Source organism: Streptopelia decaocto (assembly GCF_964273445.1).
Source record: "Streptopelia decaocto genome assembly, chromosome: 1".
Taxonomy (NCBI): Eukaryota; Metazoa; Chordata; class Aves; order Columbiformes; family Columbidae; genus Streptopelia; species Streptopelia decaocto.
In genome coordinates, this window is record NC_138663.1 from 121,538,981 (window position 1) to 121,558,091 (window position 19,111).

General features: G+C 41.3%; 2 protein-coding genes across 5 annotated transcripts in view; one reads left to right on the forward strand and one right to left on the reverse strand.

Annotated features, from left to right (window-relative positions):
* Positions 1-333: 333 nt before the first annotated feature.
* On the forward strand, positions 334-6,777 carry DONSON (DNA replication fork stabilization factor DONSON). Its single transcript, XM_082043273.1, has 10 exons — positions 334-667; positions 992-1,072; positions 2,224-2,427; positions 2,790-2,968; positions 3,467-3,645; positions 3,745-3,868; positions 3,987-4,088; positions 5,033-5,231; positions 5,875-6,090; positions 6,372-6,777. The coding sequence occupies exons 1-10, from the start codon at positions 398-400 to the stop codon at positions 6,507-6,509; spliced, it is 1,692 nt and encodes a 563-aa protein (XP_081899399.1). The 5' UTR covers positions 334-397; the 3' UTR covers positions 6,510-6,777.
* Positions 6,778-9,357: 2,580 nt separating this feature from the next.
* Positions 9,358-19,111, reverse strand: part of SON (SON DNA and RNA binding protein) — a 42,522-nt gene continuing 32,768 nt past the window's right edge. For 2 of the 4 annotated variants that reach the window (XM_082043269.1, XM_082043270.1), the window contains exons 9-12: positions 16,980-17,127; positions 12,740-12,808; positions 12,535-12,650; positions 9,358-12,004 (exon numbers count right to left, since the gene is read on the reverse strand). In XM_082043269.1, coding sequence (XP_081899395.1) covers positions 11,846-12,004; positions 12,535-12,650; positions 12,740-12,808; positions 16,980-17,127 — 492 coding nt within the window. In that variant the 3' untranslated portion in view covers positions 9,358-11,845. The other 2 variants (XM_082043272.1, XM_082043271.1) reach the window with 2 other exon arrangements.

Here is a 19,111-nt window from a genome sequence, read left to right on the forward strand (position 1 = left end):
AGTGTGGGCCACAGATCACAGTCAAAACTAGTTTTCTAACCCGAATACACACAGTGTGCGTTTAGACCCACATCTCACGCAACTGCAACCCTGTTCTAGTATCGTCGCAGGTGATTTTTGTCCTGGTGCAGCCATGTGGCAATTTCCTTAACACGTGACTGGAGAAAGGCTGGTTTCAGAATGGATTCAGAAATCAGTAAGTTTCTTTCAGCAGTAACGCTTTTTTTTGTTTACCAGCGGAAGCCGCACGGATGGGGTGTCCTCTGACTCCCCGCAGGCTCCTGCGCGCCCTCCCGAGGCTCGGGGGAAATGGCGGCCGCGGTTCCTCAGCACCGCCCAGGGGCGGAGCTCGCTCCTTTGCGCGCCAAGCGGGGACACCGGCTCCCGCCAGGCAGCCATGGCAGCCCCTACCGTCCCCGGGTACTCGCCCGGCTTCAAGAAGCCGCCAGCGATGCTGCGGCTGAAGCGAAAAAGGCTGCGGAGGAGCGAACCCACTGCCGCCGATCCGCCGCCCTGCTGCGCGGCCCCGCGGGCCGCCTCCGCTCCCGCCCGCCGCAACCCCTTCTCCAGCCTGGACAACGCGCCGCGGGCCGCCGGCACCCCCCAGCCGCGGGAGCGGCCGCCGCCACCGCCCCACGGGTCCCCCTCGGCAGCGCCCTTCTGGCAGGTAGGGATGAGTCCCGGCTCCCCGCAACCAAGTGGGGCCGGAGAGGCGAGGGGAGAAGCGGGGCAGAGAAGCGGTCCCGGCGCTGGCGGCCGTCGGTCTCAGCCCCGGCCCGGAGCCCGCTGCCCCGGGACAACCGGCCTCCGGGCCTGGGGCTGGCCCTGGCATCCTGCTGACACCGAGACCAAGCCGTCCCGCTTCCCTGCCTGCAGCGTGCGGTGCTTAGTGCCGCTGCTGGAATTTCACTGCGAGGTTGTGTTGGTTTGGTTTTTTAATTATCAACCTGGTTCTTATTTTGTGCCCCATCTAAGCTCCCTTTCTCTTCAGCTTTTAGAGCCTGTTTGTGAAGACAAGCCCGCCAGGAGAGCAGAGCCCTCTGAAAGAACCGACCTCCTCACCTTAACCGATGTACGGAACGGCACATAGCGCTTCTGAAACGTTTTTAGCTGTTCTCCGTTCACAAAAAAAGCTGAAACTGTTTAATATTTGGTGGCCCATTTCTCTATAAAATGATGTACAGCGGTCAAGAAAATGTCTTAAATTGCCTTGATGTTTACTGTTATGGTGACAGTCTTTTAAATGCCAGCCTTTTGCCTGACTTCGCTACTGTTGTAATTCTATTTGATAGAGGTTTTTGTCTTCTTCCAGTTTTATTATCATGTTAACTGTAATTATTCTTTCTTTTAGTTTTGTATTTTGTTGAGATGTTTCTCAAAGTGATGTATCTCCTGCAGTCATTTATTCAGCTACAGAAAGGGAAGAAACAACTTGACCAGGCACACAGGATAGAGACAATACCTGAAAAACAGTCCTTGAAAGAGCATTTCAAGCAGATAATGTCTAATGTTGTTATGGTTTCAGAAACTTAAGCTCAAACTAACTTAGCAGAGGAGAAGAATGACCTCTGGGAAGCTTCTGACATTACAATCACCAAGAGAGGATAAAATGAAATAACTGTTTTAGCATGGAAATTCTTGTCTTCATAAACTTCAGGCTAAGTTTTCTCTTTTATTTTTTTTAATTATTCATTCTTTTATACCTAGTTTATGACTTTTGGAAAGACCCCTGAGAATGAAAACCCTCTTATGCATTTTTATAGACAATATAATGCCATATTTTTGTTAGAATCTGTTAGTGACTAAAAAAAATCAGTTAATTATAAACTTTGGTTAGCAATGAACAGTCAAACTGTATAACTTGGAATGCAGAAAATCTGTCTGCAAAGGGTTTAAATACGTCCCTTAACTTAATGTGAGTACTTCCTTAGGATCAAAATGAGCTCGGTATTTTTGCTGTTGCGCTCACTGAATTGGACAAAAACATGCAGGAGGCGACAGGTTCATCTTGTGTTTTCATAGGCTACTAAACTCAAGACGTTTGATGTGTTAGCCATAGTCCTGTCTAGTCCCGTGTTTGGTTTGCCTGCCAGGAAAGGTGTATTACATCAACATGAGAGGAGACCTAACCATGCTAAAATATAAATAGGTAGCTACATAGTTGTGGGTTTGTTGTTTTTTCTTTTTCCATGGGTTAATTGATGCTATTTCTGTTTTCTTCAGGACCTCCATTTACCTGTCGCTGTACCTGAAGTTCCCTCCTCACCAAGACATGAATTTCCTGCGGACTGGAGTATTAAAACACGGCTTCTATTTATGTCTTCCCAACCATTTACCTGGGCAGAGCATTTAAAAGCACAAGAGGAAGCTCAAGGATTTGCTCAGCATTGTAGAGCTACAGAAACAAACTTGCCACAGAGCATCCAGGTAACGCTTCAGAGAGCAGCTCAAAGCTCCAGCTTCCAAAAGGAGAATGTACCTTTGCACTTTCCTTAAACATGGCAGTGAAGGTTTGATTGTGTCTTGTTTTGATCTTATTTGCCTTAAGAATAAGGCTCATTTAGACTACTAATCTAATTCCATCTGTGGCTTGTACCCACAGTGGCGAGTGGTCATTTAACTTCAACCACAGAGCAGCTGCTAGTTGCTGGCCATCTTTCTTCAATCTGGCTTATTCACAAGCCCAGGATTCTTTTTAGTATCTAGTGTAATATTTTTTTAATCCATCACTTGCAGTGCTGCCTGAAGTTAAGTATTACTGTCCTCATAAAATACTTTTTGACATCTAGGAACCAAAACTGTCCACAGAACTGCGTTGTGCCTTTCAGCAAAGCCTCGTTTACTGGCTTCACCCTTCAGTGCCGTGGCTGCAGCTCTTCCCTCGGATTGGCGCAGACAGAAGAATAGCTGGGAAGGCCAGTCCTTGGTCACAGGACGAAGCCTTGCAACAAGTGCTAATGAGTGACTGGTAAGTGGAAACAAATAAGTGATGTATTTATTACGATTAAGACAACGGGATTTTAATTAATGCACAAGTTCTTTTTGTTTTTATGAGAAAGCTTATTTTTTTCTAGCTAGAATGCTTGTTATTTTGAAGACCAGGCTAAGGAAATAAGTTTAAGGCTAAGGCTACATTCTCATATTAAATGCCTCTTTCCAAGCCTAGTTATTGTTTTGAGTAGAATTCCATAAATCCTGTTAGCTAGTTATCTTTGATGCTTCATGTAAAATCACATACTGGAAAGCGAGGATGCTGGTAGAGCACAGCACCTACAGACAGGCTGCGTTTCAGAGGAGTGCAGTTTCCTAGACGTGGAGCATGTCTGAAAACCGGAGTAGTCCTTTGGTGTGCTCTCAAACCTCTGCAGTGTACAAGTTACTACCACACAGCCAAATCCAGTGTGATGTGTCAAAAGCAAAGAATTAACTTCAGTTAATTACGGAATTGTTTTATTCTGTTTTGCAGGTCTGTCAGCTTTACTTCTCTCTACAATCTGCTCAAAGCCAAACTGTGTCCCTACTTCTATGTATGTACCTACCAGTTTACTGTCCTGTTCCGTGCGGCTGGTTTTGCGGGAAGTGATGTTATCACAGCGGTAATTTCTCCCACTACTCGAGGTTTAAGGGAAGCCATGAGAAATGAAGGTAAGGTGAAACCAGTCCTGCTAGGATTTGAATAAGTGATGCAGTGCCATTAGCCATGTTACAAAACCATTCATTGCTTTCTTTCCCCCTCTGTTCAAGGCATAGAGTTTTCTTTACCTTTGGTAGAAGAAGGTAGAACCAGAAAACAGAAAAACTCTGAAGTGAATTTGGAAACTGAGGTTGCTAACAGCCTTGAAGTGGAAAGCAGCGGGCAAGATGGAGAGTATGTAATAAGTCTTCTACAATGCTAGAATTCAAGGGTACCTACAGACTCCTGCACATTCGATTTAGAAAATCTTCTTAGGAACTGTTGCCTTCCTAACACTGATTCTGTTTCCCAGGGAACTGGATCCAAGTGATGATGAGCGTGAAAGTTTCTCTTGGCTTGAAGAGATGGGAGTCCAAGACAAGGTTAAGAAACCAGATACTATTTCTATTAAACTGTATCCTTTTCTTGCACATCATGATGCTGGAAAGCCCTGCAGATGTTATCTTTTTGTGGTATAGATTTAAGTTTTATAAAAGCTTTTGAGAACTTATTTCCAAATATTAATCCTCACATTACTGCGTATTAAGAGACTGTGCATGTCTTTTTGATGTTTTTTTTAAGTATTTCTCAATGCTTCTCTTGAAGGAAAAGCTATTGTGAATTGCTAATGTAACTTTGTAAGATCAGTCTGTTCAGTCACAAACTGATCGTGTCACCTCACATATAGGTTCACTGGAAAGACATTAGATTTTTAATGTATTTCTAAGAAAAGGGGGTGCGTTCATGTAGGCTCAGTTTACACTTGGAAGTAGTGTGGCATAGTAGGGACACAGCTGTAGACCAGAACAGCTATTCTGTGGACCTGTACGTGTTTCGGAGGGACCGATTAACTCAGGTCTTCCTCTGGTTCCGTTTGCATTTGCACTGTCCAGCGCAGCTCCCATTGGCTTTCACCCCAGAGGAATCTCGTTTCAGCTTCCTGAGGCTGCCCTGCAGCAGCACACCGAAAGTGGGGACGGTCAGGGGACGCGACTCCTAGTCCGAACTCTGAATGCTTATGGTTTTATGTTTGCTTTGAAGCAAAATTCATAGTAAAACCAGGAGTTGTGAAATTCATAGATACTCAGTAAGCATGACTTGGACCTGGAAAATGCTTTTTATCTCACAACTTTGATAATTAAATCAGAAGTCAGGTTTAAGATGCTGCTTAATATTTGAAGACCAAATCTGAATCAGTGGTGGGGTGTTTTTGTTTTGCTTGTTTAAATGACCTGATTGTTCAGAGGCAGGGGGTGGTGGGGGAACATTTCTTCTGGAGTTGCGCTGCTCTGATTCTTCCTTTGGTACATCGATGCTTTTCGCTTCCTCGTGGTTTTCCTTTGACTCCAGTCAATACAGTCGTAAGGAGAAGCAAGAGGTGCAGGTGGATCACAGACCTGAATCCCTTGCATTAGTGAAAGGAACAAACACGTTCACTTTGCTGAACTTCTTGATAAACTGTAAGAGCCTGGTGGCTGCTGCAGGTCCACAAGCAGGGCTCCCACCAACTTTGCTGTCCCCTGTTGCTTTCCGAGGTGGAACAATGCAAACGCTCAAAGTAAGTAACGCAACCATCGCTGTTTTCCAACGAAGAAAGGCATGTTGTTTCTGCATTCCGTAAAATGACTTTGTATAGTTTTCCTCAGATACAGCAGAGTAATTTTTGTTGCTGCAGCCCGAATTAACACTGTGACTGCAATACAGACCATGTCCTAAATCATCTCTATCCGCAGCCATCTGTGCTGCTACACTGACACCCCAGCATTTCCATTCTTTACATCCTGCTACAGAAGAGCTTAAGCAGACTTCCCAGATACTAAAAAGGTTCTTAAAAGATTCTCCTGAGATATTGTGAGCTCTCAAAGTATCACAGCTGCTTGCAACGAGGGCACCTCTGAACCATGGCTCACCATCTGCTAACTGTAAGGAGGTGGTGGATGCAAAAGGATGTGCTACTCCCAGCCCTCTTCCATCCCAGTCGCTCACACTGTTCTTCTGTAGTTAACTTTCCTAACACTGTGCAGCATTCCTGCATAACCATAGTTGGTACACTTTAGGAGTTGTTACAAAGACAGTAAGACCATCATAATTGAACAGTAAGTTGACAACTTTCAATAGGACTGTGGCACTGCAGTTTTAAAGTAAATGAAAATGAGGGCTTGATTTGGTGTGTCATTAATCCTGTCTGCTCTTGTCTTCAGGCTCGAAGTATAAATGCCAAAGCCCGAGTTCACTTGGCGTATGAGGAGATATTCAGTCTGGAGATTGTAGGCCCTGTCATGCCTCATGCTCTGCATTCACTGACCATGCTGCTCAAATCTGCGCAGAGGGGAGCGTTCTCCGCTGTATTATACACCCATGAGCCAACTGCTGTGTTTAACACTCACCTTGATGACACAAGCCCTGCCTTAAATAAGGTAAGGAAACTAGCAGAGACAGTCTTTCCTGTTAGGAATAATATCTTTATTACAAACCATAGAATACTGAGTGACACAAAACTTTCCCCTAACACGACCCAATGACTTATGATCACTACTGGGCAGTTCTGGTGGCTTGTCATTCCCTCAGAAATTGAATAATCGGGAAAACTAGCTTTGCCAGGGTTCCCCAGAGGTACACAAGTAAACACTAAAAACTACAGGTATTTCAAACAGAAATACCTATTCCACGTCTCTCTTCTTCATGTGAATTTCCACAGGAAACTGTATGCAAAGATCTTCCTGCGTGTGGATTGCATCCAAAGACTTTGGATCAACTGACTCAGTGTCCAACACTGGGAAAATCTTCCATCCGATTTCTGGAACTGAAGGATTACGGTTACACCTGGAAGTCCTAGGTATGCTGGTTCCATCGGGTGGAAAAGAATGCTCTCTAGTGTGCCGTCGCTGTATGTCATTCTGGTCTGCACAGGCAACGCCTACACGGTACCAGGAGGGATACAATCTAGATGAACATCACGGACAATAACTATTGCACGTCACCCATCATAAAACACTTCAGAGGACTTCTGAATGTAATTAAGGAAAAGGCCTTCGACATCTCCTTTTCTGTTTTGGAAAGCTTTTTTTAAAAATAAAACAAGATTATGCATTTTATTTGTCTGATTCACTTCTGGAAGGTCTGTATTCTTCATGCATATGCAAATTCTATTCTGAAGTACAGAGTTTCTGTTTTTCTGTGCAGCAACTCATAACCATTTTGGACAGGTGGAACTCTTGGCAAAACCCCTTCCAAGCCTGCTTGCAGCACCTTGCCAAAAGCTTGGTAGCTACACCTTGCTATGTTGCACGTTTTGGTTTAGAGTTGGCTCTGAACTCCACGAAGATGCAAGTCAGATGGACAGAAGCACAGAGTTCTGGCTGCAGCTCAGATTAAAAGGTTAAGCTTCCTCAGAACTGCTCAGCCCAGCTGTCTCGTATTCCCATACCCACTTATGTTAAAATGAGCTAGACTTTTAAAAAGCAATTTGTACAAATTATAACGTGAACCAGAACAAGTTGGAGCAGTAAGTTGCACCCCCTGATCGAGAACAGAAAAATCAGAGCCAGCAGGGGGTGCTGATCCAACTGAATGTTCATAGCAATAGCAGGGTCTATTAACAGATTTAACACAGGCTGTTTGACTGCAGGTAGTCAAAGCTGTTGTTTGGAGGCATATGTACGTCACTTTTTTACACATCCCTCGGGTGATCGGGCTCCTGGAGCAGAGAATACCGAAGCAATACGTAGACTACTGTCATGCTTGTGCACTCTGGGAAGATTTCTATTGCAACTGCACACAGAAAATGGAGTGGTGCTGACACCCCAAGGTCAGCTAACCTCACCCTTACTACAGCGTGGTCCTGCTCCCCACCTCAGGATCTGTGACCCTGAAACAGTAACATTAGACTGCAGCCAGGTTGTACTTCAGGAAACAGCCTGTCAGCTTAAAAATGTGGGCACATAAAGAAGTTTCTGCAGATTGAGGCATGGTAAAGGCTTCCTGTGCCTTCCAGTTACTTTACACTGACACCACCACAAGAAACCTACCCCAGTAATAGAGCAGGTGTAGAATTACACAGGAATACTTTGTTTACATTTGTTTCTTCACAGTAACTATCATGACACTGTCATCATAGCGGTAGACTGCACAAGACAACCTCTAGAAAACCTAGATAAAGTCCCTCTTGTGATGGAAAAAGGCACCTTAGAATGTTAAATACTTTGATAATATCAAATACTCAATTTCTGGTGGAGTTCAGGGCAGTACAATCCAACCTTAATACATCTTTACACTTTTCCATGACTACTCTAGAAGCAGATTACAAAAGTTTTCCCCTTCCCTTAGTATCAGACACCAAGAGTGAAAATGCAGTAACAGCATCATGGGGAATAGAAGACTGGGTTTCTAAAGCGGGTGGTGTGTTCACCACACTTCCATCACTTTGAAGAGTTACGGTTAACTCAATGCCCTTTTTTCTGGCCTGTGTGCCTCCGTCAGCCACAGCCTCTACCCCAGGGCTTTGCAGGCTGCTGTAAACCAACCTTTGTGTCCTTACCAGCGGTTCTCACGGTGACTGCACACTGATGCACGGAACGGGACACAGCTTCCCCTCGTGTCACACCGGTGAGCCCTTCCCAAAGCTGCTCCTGAGCTCAGGGCCCATAGTTCCAGTGTGGAAACAGCATCCCCTGAGTGTGTGCTCCAGGAACAGCCCTGCTTACACAGCATGTGAGCACATGGAATAAGGTGCTGAAAGCAATTCTGTACATGCCTCTACGGGAACGAAATTCTAATCAAGCCAATGACCGTTCTGGTATGTGGACTTGAGCCTGTTTCTAGGAAATACAATAATTACTAATACTTTCAGTTCCACTTTGTATTTTCACATCCAGCATGTGAGAGTTATAGAGAGACAGCAACACCAATTCATAGCCTGCAGTTATTTAAAAAATTTGAATTGCAACTACATTTCTTGTAGTCTACAACTGTGTAATTTCAAATATTTACCACCACATTCTTTATCGCATGCTTCGCACCATTATCCAAGCTGTCACTCCTTCTATGCACTGCAAACTGTGGGGTTTAAATCACAGCGTTGCCTGTAATTTCAGCAGCATATTCCAGTTCCTTGCAGCCCTGGGATTCAGTGCTGTTCTTGGCACACACTTGGCTCCAATGAACTTTCCCTATAAAAGTCACAGCATTACACAACATGCTCTGCTGCTCCTTCCACCTAAAGGCATTTTCAGTAAATGCTGCTGCCATTCCGAACACTTGTAGAGCAGTAAGATTGATTTATTTGACCTGCCCAAATGTGGGAATTTTCACAACTATGATTTGTTTGGGAGAGCTAGAGACTGCAGCAGTTAATACTTCATATTTTTAAGAGGCAATTTCAAATTTTCTAAGGAATAAGAACTTCACTTTCCTGCTCCTCCAGCCTTAAGTATTTACGATCTACAAATCAAAAGACTGCCAAGAAATTGGTGGAAGCTGGCTGCAAGTTTTTAGGCACCCATTTCAAAATGCTTCTCGCCACAGGAAGTCAGAAGAGCTTTCAGCAAGGTTACATCTAGGAAAGTAATTCTGCAGCAAGAGGAAACCCAACAGCCAAACAGATCACGTCTTACATCAGCAGGAGTCACAAACTGTTCACCTTTAAGACAGCTGAAGTGCTGCATAAATAACCAGGTTCCAAGAGAGTGTTTCCTAGTTGTTCTTTTTAATATAACACTACTTATCTATTCCTGCATGCAAAGGACACTCAAACCAATTCAAATGTACAAATTTAACAGAAGCACGTCGCTGCACTAGCTTTAGATTCATGTATCATCCTAAACAACAAAGAATGAAACTAAAACAGAAACCTCCAAATCAAGAAGTGTCATAATTAGGGCATTACAGACCTTAATTGTTTTAAGTCTTCTTTAAGACCAAAGGTTAAATCCACATACAGTACCACGTCTTTAAGGCATGAAATCCAGAATTTGCCTAAGTAGTTATTTTTTAAATTGAGTCTTCAATGGGACTGAACTCCTCTGCTCGTTGCTGCTGCAAGGTAACATGTATCTTTACATTACACATGGGTAATATAGACCCAGAAAAGAACAAAATGACAAGTACAAGAGATGGTATGTTCCCAGATTTGATACTATACAGCTGTGAAACCAACGGACACCACATACTAAATAGAATGATCAACATCTGATGTTTCAGCTCTGTTGAACTGGACATTTAAACAGAAGTCGGATTAGGAGCCGCTCCCACATCCCAAGTCATAGATCAAAAAAAACCAGACTTCAGCTAAGACGGATACAACAGCCAGTTCTCCCACAGTACATCTTTCCATTGCTGTACCATCATATTTACTTTTTTTTTTCTTTTACACACACCTTCCAACTAATTCAGCAAATGAGGCAAGATCTTCAAATATTTAGTCAGAGACTGAAGGCGAGAAGCCAAAGGGAAAAAAGTTTAATTAAAGACAACTACGTCCATGAAAATTAAGATTAACTTATGCATTTTCAGAGCGCTTTGACAGACTAATATAAGGGGCTTTATTTCTTGAAAGCACGTGGCGCAGAACCAAATACCGTTTCTCCACTGTACACAACATGAGACATTGATCCATGTCCCGTTAGGGCAAAGAAAGACACCTTGTTCCATAACAGTTGACAGAATACACACAAATCACCTGACTTGGTGGAAGAAGAGGTACTAGTAATTCTTCAGCTCCATGTCCCTACCACCATTGCAGTGTCATTCACTTTAGGCCTGAGCACAGCCTTACTGTGTACAAACTGTACTTTGTTCCTGTCTCAGACGAAGCTCTGGTCAGCAGATGCAATACAAGGAGACCTCAAAAAGACTTTTCCAAAAATAAACATCTGAACTACTGGAGTCTGTAAATCGTGACAATCTGCTCATAACTCAGACAGATCTGGCAAAAGATGTACAATGCCCTTTCCAATTCAAAGTGCACATAGCTAAAGTACTAATACTTCTTAAATTTTAAAAAAGAAAACAAAAAGGAAAAGCTTTCCACATCCTCTCCCTTGTCAAACTGCCAAGACTCTGGATCAGGCTGTCTCCTTGAGGGCAGAGTACCATTACGGAAAATTTAAGCCCAAGGAGTTAATTTGGTAATAGTCCAAAGCAACCAAAAATGACTACAACTGATTCTGCAACCTTAACAGCTGTTGATAATCTTCCTAAAGCGTACTTTTATACTGTGCGTTTCTTCAAGAAGTTGTTTTGGCATACACTTTAATTACTGTTTACTGACCAGTGATTAAGATTATGAACTTGTGCTGCTTTATTGACCAAGTTGGGTACAACAATTTAAGCATCATTCTATCCCCTCCCCGACCCCCGAATCCAGTTGTAGATTTGTTAGAGTTTAAAATTCACATTAACCACAAATTCATACAATCAACATCAGGCAGTGTGTTAATTTGGTTGGAACAGACAACTCCACCGTCTCCCTCTCAGAACACACAGGGAGAATCACCTTTACGTGGCAAGTCTCACGGGTTCCATTGCTGGACTTTCTGCCACCCCTTTTAACGCCAAGTCTTTTGCCTAATCACGTCTGTCCCAGAGCACGGGCTGTACGGCCAGGCACGGTGCATCACCGAGTTAAACCCCCGACAAAACGCAAAGAGAAGCGGCAGCGCTAGCGCTGTACAACAGGGCTACCGCCGTGCGCCTCCTCCCAGGGGTCCCAGTACTGGCCCAGTATCTGTCCAGCAGTACACGCCAGCCTCGACTGGACTCAGGTAATAAGCTGCGTGACCTTTCGCCAGCTGCCGGCAAAAGCGCACGAGTAGCTTTACCGAGACCAGGGAAAACTGCAGCATAGTACAAAACAGTATGAAAGTGTTAACATTCCATATTGAAGAGAAATTGCATGAGTTTTAAAACAAGGGTTTAAGATTACTGATGCCTCCAGAGTCTGTCGTCTGATTTAGTCATTTAAGAAATAATTACATCACTAATGTAAACAATATAAACATACCAAAAACTAAGTATGATTTAAATACATTTTGATGGTACAAAAGAAAAACCTGAAGGTGTCTGTACAGTTTTTACAACGTGGGAATCGCCAATGTATTTACAACATGAAAGGGCAAATACCATTTTTGTGCAGAGTAAAATTATCTGAAATAATGTCAATATAAAAAACAATATCTAGCGGTGTGAGGCACTCCTAAACATGGTGGTATTAACCATGCTTTCCTTTGGTACAAGTCCCATCGCTTGGAGAGCCGCAGTTGCTGCTGTGGCTTTAGCATGCTTCTTATTAAGGCTGGCAAAAGTAGGCCTGTATTCATTTCCATTCACTCTCACCTGTTCATGAAAGAGGGGGAGGGGAAAAAAGAGTTAGAAAGTGCCTCTTCCCTTCTGTCTCAAGCCAGCACTATATCGCTCCTTTGGGCACATTCTCTGTGTAATTCTGCTGTACGGGTAGATAAAATTCGCTTCTGGTCTATAAACACAACGATTTACAAGTAGTAACGGTGCTAATACAAATTACTACATGAAAAAGCAAGCCCATATAAATAACAAATAACAAAAATAACTAAATCTTGCTCACTACCTTTACAACACTAAGACTTAACACCACACCTGCAAGTAAAGAGCAAGAATATGATACCACATAGGCTAGTAATTTTAGTAACAAGTGGAATAGTGTGTTTCTTGACCGACTGACAGGTCAATGTCAGAGATCTGATCTGGCCTTTACAGAAACAGGACTCTGAAATCTTAGCATCGAGGCACTGCTTAGTAGTACTCAGCCACCTCTGGAATACATAGACAGGTAATTAAATCACCTTTTAACAGAGAAACCAACAGCAAACAAGGAAACTCAAACGCACCTTAAAGATAAAATGTTTGCGATGATCAGGCCCACTATCATCCACCAACACAAATTCAGGTGGTGTCCATCTTCTTTTGTTACAGATCTCCATCAATGCAGAAACTGGGTGTTTACCTTAAAGATAAAATGTATTTGAAATTTCAATGATGCTATCAAAGCAATCATTTTAAAAGAGCTTTTTTATAGACAAGTAAGAATCTTACCTGAAAGATCCTTCATCACAACATAATGTCCAGATCTCTTTTGTGCCTTCTCTCCCACAGCAACAAGCCCTAAACAAAACACGATAAAGTTTACATTTATGATTCCCACACGATTTCTGTATTCTCACCAGTAAAGCAGTAACATGTATCAGAGATGATGAAACCCAGTGACAACGTACAACTGTCTTTTCGGAATTCTTTCAAACCTCCCTTTCATCCAGCATTTTTTTCCCTCCAGACTACACAGAACATTCTTCTCAACTGCTCTAGTAAGGCTCTTAACACACCAGCTAGTAGAAAACTTTGAGTAGTGTTATGCAAGTCAAGGAACACCTGGTTTTCCATGCTCTCTTTAGAGAACAAGAGGTAAACTTAAAAACATACTCTCATTCGGGATCTGTTTTGTGTAACCCAGAAGACATCCACTATCTTGACAGTTTGCCTCTAACACACTAAGCATTTGAAATATTTCCATTAAACAGTAAGCAGTGTACATCGTATGTCCTTTTATGATACGAGTAACGCACTGGTGTTCTTACAACATGCGCTCTCTTTATTTAAAGGTATTCAAATATTTACCCTTTATGTGAAAGTTCACAGCCCAATTCCTGTGATTTCAATCACACCTGAATATAAAGCAGCAGAAAAGGAGGCATCTGACCCCCAAGGCAATACAAAGAGTACAAGTTCTAGTGGAAGTCACTGTGAAACAGGTAAGCCAAACATTTTTCTTTTTAAATTCTTACAAGAGTAAGAAATAAAATGTAACAATTGCCAAAAACCTATCAAATGCCAGTAACCATGCCATCCATGCTTATGAAGTGACTCAAGTTTCTTTCCATTCATTTTGCCCTTAAATGCATGTAAACAAATTACCTGACCTTTTTTTCAGAATTTCTCTTGACTTCAATCCTTCGATATTACTTCGTTTCTTACCTCAATTTGTTCCTGTTCCTGGCTTTGGTGAATAAATACAGGGGGACACTGCAACTGTCTCCAGTTTCTTCCTGTTCCTTCAGCTTTTTTTTGGCTGGCATTTTTTGTTTTACTTTAGAAGAAAATCCTTCCCTCCTTACCAGATTTTTGTCCTAATATTCATGCAGCTCCTAAGTAGGGACTTTTCAAGTGGCATGAAACCCTCATAGATGACAACCATTGAAACAACATTTCTTCTTCTGTACAGCTGTTTATATCCAAAATAACAAAATATTTCCACCAAAGAAAAAAACCTCTTTTGTCATTCTCCTCATTACAGCTGTGTCTCCCTCACTTTAAGCCACTGACACCTGTCTTCAACATCTTGTCCCTGGTACCTCAGGAGGCACTTTCACAAAAGCTGCAAGAGATTCCAACAAGCTCTGCTGATGGACCAAGCTTCTCTGAACACTGACAACCAACAATTTACTGGCTGACAGCAAAGTTCAAGAAGGCTTTGGTTTCAATACTGTCTGTGAGAGAACTACAGATCTCACTCAAGGCCTGGAAAAAATAGGGTCTAAGGAAAGCTACGGCAAAAGCAGGCAACCTTCTGGTTCATGTCTTAATGTAGCCTCCTGAGTAACTCCTTAGCAAACTGCTTGTTCCTGTATCTAGAAATAATGTCTTATTTGGGGGATATATTCTAAAATGTGCTAAAAACACCTTATAAAATAATAATGGGTTACTTAATAACAGAAAGACTACTTTTAAAAATTTCAGACTTTTCTTTAGACATCTACACAAACCTTTAAAAAAAAAAGAGACTTTTTATACATTTAAACATCAAAGACCACTAATGTTTGAAGATTTTCAGCTACTCATCATAAATGTATAACCACTGTTCAGTTGCTTCTTTGCAAAGCATGACATATGCTGCCTCTTCACAATGCAAGGTGTCATCCCGTATTATAGACTTGGTTGGCTCAACATTAGACAGTATTCTTTATCAACACAGAACACCTTTAGATGTTTTTGTGGAAATATCACATATGATTGCATACATTATAATAATGAAATATTTTAAAACCGTGAAATAAAAGCAAGGCCCAACCATCACTAAGGTTATCAGTATTTTCAGATGAATCTATCACATGCCAGGAAGAGGCATCCTTAACTCCATCCAGCATTTTAAAATGTTACTGAAGACTGAGCGTTTGGAAGCAGAGAAAGCAAACTATCTGTTACAGAACACCCAGCACCATGAGGACCTGATCCTGTCTCAGGCCTTAATGCTTGCAACTTCGGTATCAAATTCTGCAGGCATTAAGGAAATTTATATTGGAAATCACCTGAGGATCCTGTGGCATACTTACAGAACTGGAAACTTGAGCTGCACCACAGCTGTGTATCATCAAAATGTTTTTCATGTTCAAAATGTTCACAGGCTGTGCAGCAATACTGCCTCTTTCCTACCGCATAACAAGAAGTAAGCAACATAACAAACAGAGCTAACTCTTGCCTCACCACAAAAATCCATCACTATGTTAATGAGGCTGCCTGAGAAAATACCACTGAAACTGACTATTTGCAATTTCTTCCTTCTGACTGATATTAATCAACCTAAATGGAAGGAACTCTTATCAGCAGTGAGAACTTCACAAGACAAAATCTACACAGATCACAGGAACTAAGTAACATTAACAAAATACTTTTCAAATATTTTCTTGGCAATCCCTCTGTCACCACGTATCTTTTTTTTTCCTCTCCTTTCTTTAAAAAGTAAGGATGCGCAGATGAAAAACAGCTGAAAAGAAAGCTCATTGTTCGCAGAAAATGAAGATGTCTGGATGATAGTGTTCTGTACTTTTGAGACTGTTGCACTTCTCTATTTATAAAATTGTATTATGCTTGCTAGAAAGTCTCTACAATTTAGAAAACAATGGATATTTTCGTAATGCAGGCTTGCTTTCTCATTTTCTACCTCTTTGCACTTTTAATTACTAATGTTTAAATTATGTTTTCACAGCAAGCTTGGTCACTTGAGCAGTACTGTACTATCATCTCTGTATTGAGAACTAGAGATTTTGACACTTCAAGGTTCCTCCAACTCTAACAGCATCTCTGCGAATAAACTTCAAAACATTTGCATTTATATGCTATTTTTCCTTCGGAGCTCAATTATGAGCAATGACAAAAGCTAACACAAACCCATTACTCAAATTATTTCCATGCTTTAGTATTAGATGTGATCTATTTAATATATTAAAGGTTCTCAGTTAAAAAAAATACTTAGGAGAACAACAGTAAAAAAAATTGTTTTCCTGCAGTCAGCGTTACATTGCTTATTTTGGTAACATGCATCATAGAACAATTAAATCATAAATCTTGACTGCTGAAGTTCTGCATCTTACATTTTAAATGGTTACAACTTGTATAGGTATTTCAGATGAAAAATGTTCATAAACATTCACTTCAAAAACAGGACTTTTGCTGAGTATGCTGGGGAGATGGCAAATCATACAAACCACACTACTAGCCAGCTTAAGCAGCTGCACATGCTGCCTATAAATAAAAGGACAGTTCTTTTGAATCCAATGAGACAAGTGCAACAGTTCTCCACCTGTGGCCATGGACTACATAAAGAAGAGGAGGAAAGACTGCTAAAGCCATCTTTGAAAACAAGCAGGGAAACATCACTGTAACTAAGCGGAGGTGGCTGCAGGAGGATCAGACAAGGGGATGGAACAGCACAGAGATCAGACAGATGAAAAAGGAAGCAAAATCCACTTGGACAACCTAAAAACATCAGTATGGACAGTCTACTCATGTCAGGCCTTCAGCTGGAAGGCAGCAGTAACTCAACTCTGTAGCTCACACCTCTGTCCTTCACCCCTGTTTAAAAGTGACCAAACTATACAATCTTCTATCCTGCCCCATTCCTGTAACAGCTGTTTTCTCTGGACCAACCACAATAGCTTTTCTCTGAACAATCACAAGGGCACAATTAATTTTCCTGTCTAAGCCTTCTCCATACATCCAACTGAAGCACATCACTAATTCAAGAACACCAGAGAGGCACTTTTTTAAATGGAAGGTGAAGGTTAGGGAAAGTTAAAGAACACCTGGAAGAGTTCACAGGCAGAAGGACACAGCCTATATATGTAATCTGAGGCCTGAAAAAACAGTACCAAAATCATCCACATAATTCTGTTAATTTTTACAGTGAAGCTGCAGCCAGGAAAAGCTTCCTATTTCAAAGTTAATTTGCCTGTCTCCAAAACAGAGATGAGAAGTTTACACTGCCGTTCCAGGAAGGGCTTACCTTTTCGATCTGTCTTAAAATCGACCATAATAGGCTCAACGCTGCCCTCTTTGTTTTTTCCAAGCCCTTCTCCTTCTCTCCAGCCCATTTTTCTCATCAGCTGAGCTCCCATTCCTCCAGTTACAGGGGCTGCTCTTAAGAACTGATCCTATCCAGAAAAAGAAAAGTAAAACAAGTCCTGAAGTTAGCACTGCGATTTTAAAAAATAAGTGGATGCTTCCACAAAAATGTTTCTAACAACTTTTCACAGACTCAATTCAAAATAATACACCTCAGCTTTATATTCATTAACATTTTGTATAAACCAGAATTCACGCAGACACAAGACACAAATCAGGATTTTCAAAAAAAGAACAACTTAAGAAAATTCTAATGCAATCCAAAAGTGGCAAGTGACCCGTTTCAGACATATGTATTTAATAAAACGATAACCGTCCAGTTTTAAACACGCTACTTTGGTTCCAATGCATCTCTTCTCATCTTGTGAAAGGAGGCAGTGTTAACTGTTTAACTGGCAACATGTGTGCCAAGTGTACCTAGTTATTGAACAAAATACAAGGACATTTAGTAATGACATTCACGTAGTGTTTAGGCATATTTTAAATTAAAAAAAAAAAGTTTCTCCACTTTATTACACAGCAGTTGCACATTCTACTCTGAAAATCCACATGAAACATTTTTATTTAAAGGAAAAAAAGGCGCTTAGCCACACAGTTTAGCAGCAGTAGTCTTCGCATTCTTTCAAATCATCATTAACATAATAGTTGTTAAATGGTGAAAGCTTACAAACAGAAATTTTTTAAATCTGTTTTGATGTAAAGAACTTTAAAAACTCCTTAAATGTTTACGTACCTAGGCCTCGATGGCCGCAGTGTTGTGAATAGTAGGGCTGGCATTGACCGTGGCAAGAAGGCAGCTACAAGGATTTGACCCTGAAACAAGTTTCCATATAGAGGGGTGAAAGTTCACAGGTTATTCTGTGAACTATCATCTCTCTTCTGCCCCCCCGCTGACCCAAGTAAGTAAGTCAATCATTTCCATCACAGCAAAGAATTGCTTGCCTTAAAATATACAAGTTTACACACGGCACTGATAAGTCCATCAGTTATTTCGCATAGTAGGTTAGCTGACACAATGCCTAGTATTTTTGTGAAAATTTTACTCACTATCAGAGCAAACAGAACTTTCTTTTTCTTTGAGCTGTGTTTGCAGAAGTGTTTCCCAGATTTGGACAAAGGATAGGTCCTTGGTTTTGATTTGTATGTAAAAAAAATCAGAAGTCTTACTTTTACAGAGACTAAGGATAATGTATTTTTATGGGGATTTCAAATTGGCAACTGACACACACTAATGATGTGTGTGTGTAATTCCCACTATATGTGGCGTCAAAAAAATTTTTAAGATTTGCTGAAGATTGTGGCAGGACTTCTCGAAATATTTACCTACAAAACAGTAAATAGGTATCAATCATGCAACTGGATACTGCATTTAATCAAAGTGCTCTGATGGAAGAGTAGAGAGGCTAAGTGCATCTCTCCTGTTCAGCTTTTTTCTGACTGGTGCAGACCATGCAGTGTGTGTGTGTACACAGAGACAATCAGTTTCCTTGATACGAGCTGCCTCCATCTATACACCTAGAATGGCTTTACTTACTTCCATTTTCATCCTCCCTTCTCTTTCCCAGGAACCTCTCACAAGAAAAGGGCAACCATTCCGAGAATGATACAAACCCCAGTCAATGTCACCCTGGGTTCCGATTCCTCTTTTGTACCTAGTTTGCAATGATAGAATTTCCAATATAAACATCTGTTTCACTATCGCTAGCGTATAATCAGTTCACAAATGACAGAGTGCAATTTCTTGATGAGGTCATTTTAATGTCACACAGCTTTCTCATCACACCTGTAAATGTACTGATTTGGGGTTTAGGAGTGGTGTAGAAAGAACAGAATCAAAATATTGCTATTCATAGTTAAAAATTAAAGCCTCAAGTTCCTGTATAGAAATGATCAGATCCCGAACAAATTTCAAATACTGGAAATAAAAAAAAAAAAAAAAAGAGTTCTCAATTCCAAAATGCAGCTTATTAGAAACATCTCTTCTAAAGTGTGAATTCAGAATTCTATCTATAC

What these genes read in the sequence shown, in the direction of transcription:
- DONSON (XM_082043273.1), top strand. Translation starts at nt 398, where the DNA reads ATGGCAGCCCCTACCGTCCCCGGGTACTCGCCCGGCTTCAAGAAGCCG. An exon ending in CGGCAGCGCCCTTCTGGCAG is followed by an intron (nt 668 to 991) that starts GTAGGGATGAGT and finishes CTTTCTCTTCAG; the next exon opens with CTTTTAGAGCCTGTTTGTGA. An exon ending in GATACTATTTCTATTAAACT is followed by an intron (nt 4,089 to 5,032) that starts GTATCCTTTTCT and finishes CAGTCAATACAG; the next exon opens with TCGTAAGGAGAAGCAAGAGG.